This window comes from Penaeus japonicus, unplaced genomic scaffold, assembly GCF_977035675.1.
Source record: "Penaeus japonicus unplaced genomic scaffold, GWHDUDI00000001_assembly GWHDUDI00000001, whole genome shotgun sequence".
Taxonomy (NCBI): domain Eukaryota; kingdom Metazoa; phylum Arthropoda; class Malacostraca; order Decapoda; family Penaeidae; genus Penaeus; species Penaeus japonicus.
Genome location: NW_028234403.1, coordinates 24,408,125 through 24,416,807, shown reverse-complemented (window position 1 = coordinate 24,416,807; position 8,683 = coordinate 24,408,125). Strand labels below are relative to the sequence as shown.

The 8,683-nt window shown below is 32.4% G+C and overlaps 1 protein-coding gene across 1 annotated transcript in view; it reads left to right on the top strand.

Annotated features, from left to right (window-relative positions):
* The window catches only part of LOC122253024 (NPC intracellular cholesterol transporter 1 homolog 1b), a 22,777-nt gene extending 14,456 nt beyond the window's left edge, over window positions 1-8,321 (top strand). The window contains exons 11-20 of the mRNA XM_043015777.2: window positions 2,743-2,860; window positions 3,546-3,676; window positions 4,192-4,345; window positions 4,639-4,797; window positions 5,199-5,341; window positions 6,079-6,181; window positions 6,313-6,488; window positions 7,307-7,432; window positions 7,633-7,773; window positions 7,916-8,321. Coding sequence (XP_042871711.2) covers window positions 2,743-2,860; window positions 3,546-3,676; window positions 4,192-4,345; window positions 4,639-4,797; window positions 5,199-5,341; window positions 6,079-6,181; window positions 6,313-6,488; window positions 7,307-7,432; window positions 7,633-7,773; window positions 7,916-8,128 — 1,464 coding nt within the window. The 3' untranslated portion in view covers window positions 8,129-8,321. The remainder of the gene's footprint in view (window positions 1-2,742; window positions 2,861-3,545; window positions 3,677-4,191; window positions 4,346-4,638; window positions 4,798-5,198; window positions 5,342-6,078; window positions 6,182-6,312; window positions 6,489-7,306; window positions 7,433-7,632; window positions 7,774-7,915) is intronic.
* Window positions 8,322-8,683: the final 362 nt, after the last annotated feature.

Sequence of the window (8,683 nt, the reverse complement as noted above, 5' to 3'; positions counted from 1 at the left end):
TATATACCAAAAATTAAAGCAGAAGTAAGAAAATACCAAAAAGAAGAGGCTCAAAAGACACAGGTCTCAAGCAGTATATGAACGATACAGAATTGGGAGAAATGAGTATACTCAAACCATGAGAAAAACAAGGATTGATTTTGAAAAGGAAATAATCAATAAATGTCCAAATCAGCTCTTCCTTGATTACACACATAGTAAAACTAACTTGTTCTAGGATACCCACTTTGAAATGGACAGAGACCTTAGAAACAATAGTCATTACATCAAGAACGCCACGCTCCACAAGAACTGCCAAAAGGATTGAATAAAAGCGGGAGATCCAGATGAGATCGGTAACTGGATTCTTGAGGAATTGGTTGAGCAACTTTGTACACTATCAGTTTTATATTCCAAAGTGAAGTGAAACTACCATTGTATAAGATTGGTGACGGCAAAACCCCTTGAATTACTTGCCAGTTTCGTTGACTAGTATAATATGCAAACTGCTAGTAAAATGATAAGGTAGAACTATTTGAAAAAAAAGAAAAAAAAAGATAAGAAAAGATGAAAACAATACACACACACACACACACATATATATATATATATATATATATATATTATATATATATATATTATATATATATATTTATATATATATACATATATATATTTTATATATATATATATTATATATATATATATATATATGTATATATATATATATATGTGTGTGTGTGTGTGTGTGTGTGTGTGTGTGTGTGTGTGTGTGTGTGTTTATATGTATATATATATGTATATATATGTATGTATATATATATATATATATATATATATATATATATATACATATATATGTATGTATGTATATCATATAACAAAAGCAGTTTTGTTTCAGGGAGGGGAGATTATGTGTATTAAATCACTTTTTTAGGACAATTACTGAGATACTGCAAGACAAAAACGGATGGGTAGATTGTAGATACTTGACAAATTGTCATACAGTAGATAGATCTGTAAATAATTCTACACTCTACATGGAGACGAGTAAGTAACGGAATACAATTATGTTTATCATTTTCATCAATGATATGGAATAAAAAGGTAGCTATCTGAATATGACGCGAAAATGCAAAGAAGTGATCATAAATAAAGCACCATGAGTGAGGATAAAGAAAAAGACCTTGGAATAATCGTAAATACCAAATCTAAATCCAGAATATCAGATTAATGAAAAGTAACACATTATAGATTGTGGTAGATCAGTGTGAGAACAACATTGTCACCAGCGTAAGTAAACAAGAAATCATCATCTTCAGTCTGTGTTCTCTATTAGCATCGAATAGCGCCTGCATTAAAAGTAATCGGAAATTATCATACTTTTGTTCTTCCTTTTGGTAAAAACTGGACATTATCAATGCTGGATTCTACAGTCGTTTAACTCTTCGTACCCATGCTATCAGTGTCCCATATGTTTCTCAACTTTCAAACTTAGTAAGAATGATTGTTTTCTTTATACAAGGATAATACAAAAAATCCATTTATATTTACGAGATGGGAAATAAAGTAAACTTCACTTCCAAGGAAATAGAATAGTCCTAAAAACCTGAGCCAGGATTAACTGTAATGTGTTGAATTCCTGGGAACCTCTTGATGGGTTTCTCGGCCCCCTAAGGGTCCGCGGACCCATGGTTGAGAAACACTGCCATAGGGGATGTAAAAGGATCACACCACGAATCATAACAACTAGATAAGATGATATGATAAGCAATCATATTGATCTCAAGATTAGCTACAAGTTTTTCGAATATGTTTTTGCCACCACCACTGATAAGAGTTGGATGGAAGAAAATAATGAAAAGTATTTTCGTTTATATAGGCTTGTAGAGCTTGGATATCGGAGAAGTAGATTATAAGCTGAAGAGGCCAAAAACATCAATGGAAAGACCCGATTACCCGTGAAAGAAGTACTCTGTGTCTACTGGATGTCTGTATCATCCTCAGGGGGATGGGATGCAGTTTGAAGAGTTAGTCAATGAGTTTGCAGATGCTAAGTGTAGAAGAGAAGACGTGTAGATATTGTGATGTGATGCATAAATATGATGCATAGTTTACCAGTACCAATTATCTATGTAAAGTATGATTTGTTAATCTGGTGCTTTGCTGTAGTCTGGAAAGATTATGGAAGAGATTTTCACATCCCGGTCTAATGACTTCAAAAGCGTAATTGTCAGGAACCTGTTTTTGACTTTCTTTCTTTTGAGTAGGATTCATCTGAAACTAATTTCATTAAACGTTTGTTGCTGATTGTGAAGAGAAACAGATGTTATTCAGTGTGAATACAATATATTGTACAGCAAAAAACAAAAAACAAACAAACAAACTCAGTGATGTACATAGCTTCAAGAAATGAAGGCCCTACAACACTTCATATCTTATCTGATTGCTAGTAATTCATATCACCAGGGCCTATTTTTATAATCTGAGAATCTTAGGCCGAGTTATTTTTAGTCAAAGAAATGACATATCTGGCCTCTACTTCAGAACCCAACTTATATTTATATTCAAAGAAATTTATATCTCCCCGAACCAGAGATGCCGTAAACCCACCAAAGTCTAAATCCTTGTAAAGATTACCAACTCATAAATCCTATTTAAAATTTTGTCTCTTCACCCCCCCCCCCTAAGTCTGTGCTTCTTTGTATATCTACATGTATACTTGTATACAACTCCCTTGTCTAATTCTGTATTGCCTTACAGGTACTTCCAGCTCTTAGGTCATTCTGCCTCTACTCTGCATTGGGAATCGTGGCTTTATATCTGTTGCAAGCTACTTTCTTTGTTGCATGGTTCACTCTCGATCAATCTCGCCTTGAAGGTAATATGTTTATTTATTCATCACTATCGTTAATGTTTTCCTTTTCATATTCATAATGATAATGATAATAACATTAATAGTAATATCATTAATATTATCAGTATCATTTTTATTATCGTCGTTCTCATTATTATCATTACTATTTTTGTCATTGTTATCATCATCATTATCACTGTTATTATTATTATTTCATCATTATTGTTATTATCATTATTATTATTATAATTTTTATTATTATTATTATTATCATTATTATCATTATTATTATTATTATTATCATTCTTGTTATTGTCATTGTTATTATTATTATTATTATCATCATCTTCATTATCATCATTATTATCATTGCTATTATTATTATTATAATTATTATTATTATTATTATTATCATTGTTATCATTATCATTATTATTATTATTATTGCAATTATTATTATCATTATTATTATCATTATTATTATCATTATTATTATTACTATTATTATTATTATTATCATTATTATTACTATTATTGTTATTATTATTATCCTTAATATTATTATCATTATTATTATTATTATTACTATTATCATTATCATTATTATTATCACAAGACGCATGTACACATATATAACACCGCACATCTTATTAAAAATCATGACAAAGCCTGATAACCAGAACTCATTTCTTTTCCAATTCCTTGACAGATCACCGAGATGGACTGATCTGGTGTTATAAGCACAAAAACTGGACACCAAATAAATGTTCGACTCACGATTACTGTCAGATGTTTCTCGACAAAATCTATGGCAAGTTTCTTTTGAAGAAACCTGCTAAGGCAAGTCATGGTGATACTGCAGATATGTACTCACTGACGATTGATGAATTGATTAATGATTGATGTAGATAACCCGTGACTGACTTGTAGCTAACTGCGTTTTGTACATGTCAGTTATGATATTGGTAAAATAAGTGTATTTTTCAATATTAATTAAAAACAGTTGATGTATTAAAAGGTAGCCAGATATAAGTAAGAAAAAGGACAATTGCTTAGAAATATTTAGAAACAATTTAGAGATATTCTAGTGCATACACATGCGCGCGCGCACACACACACGCACACACACACACACACACACACACACACACACACACACACACACATATATATATATATATATATATATATATATATATATGTATGTATGTATGTATGTATATGTATATGTATATGTATATGTATATGTATATGTATATATATATATATACACATATACTTACATATATGTATATAAATATATGATAGCTAGAGTATGCACACACGTAATTAGAAATCCTTCCACTTTCCATTAGGTCGCAGTGATCCTAGCCACAATAGCCATGACTGGAGCGAGCGTCTGGGGAGTGACTAATCTGCGGCAGGAATTCGACCCTGTGTTATTCATCCCTCAGTCTTCATATCTTTTCAAATTCTTGAGTCGCATCCTTCACTACTACCCAGAGGCAGGTGAGGCAAAGTGATCGCATTTCATTTCGTAGAGGAAGATAAGGGGACTGGAGGGAAATTCAGCAAAGTTTGAAGCAAAGCAAAGTATGTTTTATGGCACTTAGTGACCTCAGATAATCTGGATAACTTTGTATGAAATTAATATTTATATAAATTTTGCCACACGCTATAAGTTATTTTTCAAAATCTAAAATCACTTGTAGAATATGAATCTTTTAATTTTGTTCTCTTTGGTCATTGTTGAACTATGAAAAGAGAATAGAAAAAAGGTAACAAAGCCATCTGACCTGCAGGAGAGCGGGGAACTCTGTACTTGGGAGCTCTCAACTACTCGCAGGAGCTTCCCAAAATCGGCGAGCTCACGACGCAGATGGAGGAAAATGAATACATTTCCTTTGTAGATTCTTGGTATGACCTGATGGTCACTTATACCATGCAAGACGTAGGAATAGGTGAGGATATTTTGTTACGGAACCAGAGCATGATTTTATGGGTTGGATATTAAGGATAATCACTGTGTTGTGTGTGATTGTTGGATAATTAGTTCATTTAGTCAATGTGTGTGATTGCATGATTGGGCCATGGTCAATGACCGTTATCTAAAGTGAAACAATTTCTTCTTTTCGAACCTAATTCTCTGTTCCAAAGCAATTTAGAAATATTCTGAAGCAAATAAAAATTACATGAGGTACTTTACAGCACCAAATATTCCACACATCATATTCATATGACAAGAAATTATAGACAAATATTACACAATTTCAGATTTTTTTTTTTCATTATGATGATAAAATCTTGAAGTATACACCTCTCCTTTATGTATGAAGACTAATTGCCATCCTCTACTCTTCAGACATTGGAGGAAAGGTCATGAATGAGACATTTTTCAGGGAAATATTATCAGCCTTCCTCTTCTCTCCGAGTGGGTCTCGCTTTCAAACCTTTTTCCACTTCAATGGGAACCTGACCATAGGCAAGCCAACACCTCAACTCTTGGTAGGAGTGAATTCTAGTCATGTATCTAGATTTCTCGTAATTAATTGTATTTCGATAACCTACGATTTGTTAGTATTAGTTCGTATTTGGAATTTATTAATGATAATGGTCATGAAGCATTTTAATATCTTTGTTCAGTAAATAAGTACACAGGCTACTGAATGCCCACTTATCCTCTAATTCTTGCTGATAACATGTGCATAACATTTCACTTAATTATTGGTAATATTTGCATTGATAACTATTATTTCTGTATGTTTTATTGCATATACATTTTATATATAGTAGAGTTTACATAGGAAAATACTAAATGTATATAAACCTGATATTCCTTATTATTATTATCATTGTTTTTGTTTTTTCCTCTTGTTCTTCTTGTTTATCATCATCATCATTATTGTTATTATCATGATGAGTATTGTTGTTAGTGTTAAAATCATTATCATTATGATGATGGCAATGATGATGATGATGATGATGATGATGATGATGATGATGATGATGATGATGATGATGATGATGATGATGATGATGATGATGATGATGATGATGATGATGATGATGATGATGATGATGATGATGATGATGATGATGATGATGATGATGATCATCATCATAATCCTTATTAATATTATTATTATACTCATCATCATTATCCTTATCATTATTATTGTTAGCATTATTATTACTATTATAATCATTCCTCATGCATGTTCCATTTGTATATTTCTTTGTAGGCTTGTAAATTTGACTACAGCCATAGAACATTAAGTGGCTCAGCCGAGAAGATTGTAGCACTAGACCAGCTTAACGGGTTGATAAACAATCAAAACTTTTCTGGTAAATCTGCAATTTGGTTAAATGTGACAGTATAATTTTGAAACTATTGAAAAAAAAAAAAATGATGAAACCAAAGCAGTTATAGGTAACATTATTTCCTTGGCGTGACTAAGAGGTTTTGACCTTTGCAGATTTTGCAGGAGCCATTGCCTTTAATTATGCAGGGTGGGAAACTGATAAGATTATTGCAACAGAGCTGATACGAAATGTTTCCCTTGCCATGGTAGCTGTGTTCATCATGACGCTCCTCCTCCTTGCAAATTTTGTTACATCGTTCTATGTTCTCCTCTGCGTTTCTTTGACGCTTGTAAGTATCTATACCATTTCCAGTTTGCCATGAGAATCTGGGAAATGTTTATGGATTCCATTATAATTTGAAGAGATGTCTTTGCCATATATTTACATACAATGCAACTTTTTAAACCCATTGTGCCAATTCTAAATTAATGTCGTATTCCTAACTATCTTAAGTGCTAAATGTGAACTATACTAAGTGTACCACTGTGCATAAGAGACACTATATAAATAAAAAAATTATGAAATGTTAGTTGTCAATTTATAAACTTGCTTTGTTATGGTTATGGCATGATAAAATATATTAATGTGGTCCTTGATCCAGCTAAGAATGATTTGTTGTTAGCTTGCTATGTTGGAGACTGGAGATGTGATTCATATGAAAATATATATGTTTGCATCATTATGTAGATTCAAAGGCTGATAGTTGTGCAATGGTGACCATCTTCATAATTGTCCTGCAATTTATGATGGAGGCTCCGTGATCATGCAGTCACTTTCTAGTTAATTTTCTTGCTAATCATAATGAGTACATTTTAAAGTTAACTTAAAGCTGCATTTCCAGTTTCTCAGTGTCCATCCACTCAAAGATGGACACATCCGTTACTATATTCAAATATGAAAACAATAGGGCTAATAGACTAACATTATATAACTCAATTAGTATTTGCCATATGAAGTCTCACCCTCTTCCCCTCTCTCTTGTTTTTCCATTATCTATTTTTATTCTTTTATTCTAAAACAACATGCCATACCATGATTGGCAAGGGTGCCCTATTTAGATTAATTTATCACAGGAAGATTATAAGAGGACTTCCTACTGACTTGCAGGTGGATGTGATGGCATTAATGGCTTGGTGGGATCTAACAATTGATATCATCTCGTGCATAAACTTGGTCCTCTGTATAGGTCTCTGTGTTGATTATTCTGCCCACATAGGTTTGCATTTTATGCAGGTAAGCAACAGTAATTATTGTGTATTGCAAAAGTAGCTTTATATAAGAATTACAAATGTATTATGCTTTTACTACTTACTCATGACAATTCCATAATGAAATTGCTAGTCTCAAATACTCTTTCATTATGAATATGTTAAAAATTTCTTCAGTACCATACCTTCATGTTGTACATTGCTATTTTTTACATGCTTTGAAAGGTAAGTGGGACCAGAAATGAAAGGGCCCACAAGACACTGCGTGAAATGGGGCCACCAGTCATCAATGGAGCTTTTTCAACCTTCCTTTCCTTTTCCTTGCTTGTTTTCTCTGATTCACATGTCTTCCAGTCATTTTTCAAAGTAAGTAATGAGTTAGCCTCTATATTTCTTGACGTTGTGACATGTATTATATGCAAATTAGTAAATAATACCAATAAATCAGTTCAATTCTCAGAATGAAATAAGTTCCCCCACCAGTTATTAATTAACGTATGATTTACAGATCTTCTTCGGCACCTGTCTATTTGGAGTGTTCCATGGATTAACATTTTTACCTGTGCTTCTGAGCCTAATTGGCCCAGCACCTTACAACGACACATTGATTTCCATGTCACAGGTAGACGAGGTAGATGACAAGACAGAAGCTCCTATCAAACGTTCTGTTGAGATGAATAAGGTTGAAGAAACCACATACGCTGTAATAACTGGGGACTAAGAGTGGAGTTATATGCAATGAATGTACTGTAGTAATTACTAACTTTATCTTTAAAAATATTATGGAGTGGCTAAGAGTATTAGCTGTGATTAAGTTAAAGTACCAGTTTCTACTATTGGAATGTGAATTTTTTTTTCCAAGTGCCCTGTATTGAAAGTTAAGCTTATTTCAATAAATCATATTTCTTAAACAAGTACTTTGAAAAAATACATCTTATTACATATACTGTTCACCTGCCAATTTTAATGTAATGTGCATATCTTTTATATGAAAGATGTTATGTTGCATGGTTGTGTAGCTGAAATCCCAAGATATAATGCTGTCATTATAATTAATCTTCCCACACTGAAATTCTAATTGCTTTTGAAATATATGCATGCATTATATCCCTTATGTTCTAACCTGAACTCTAAGGAAGAGAAAGGGTGTTTTGTATCAGGTATGGTCAGACTTGAAAGACTGCCATGACTTGTGTTGCTTGTATGAGGATGGTTTCAATGGATCATTTCAGATAAGGAAAAGAAAGGACTACCACTGAAAATTGACTCATAAAAA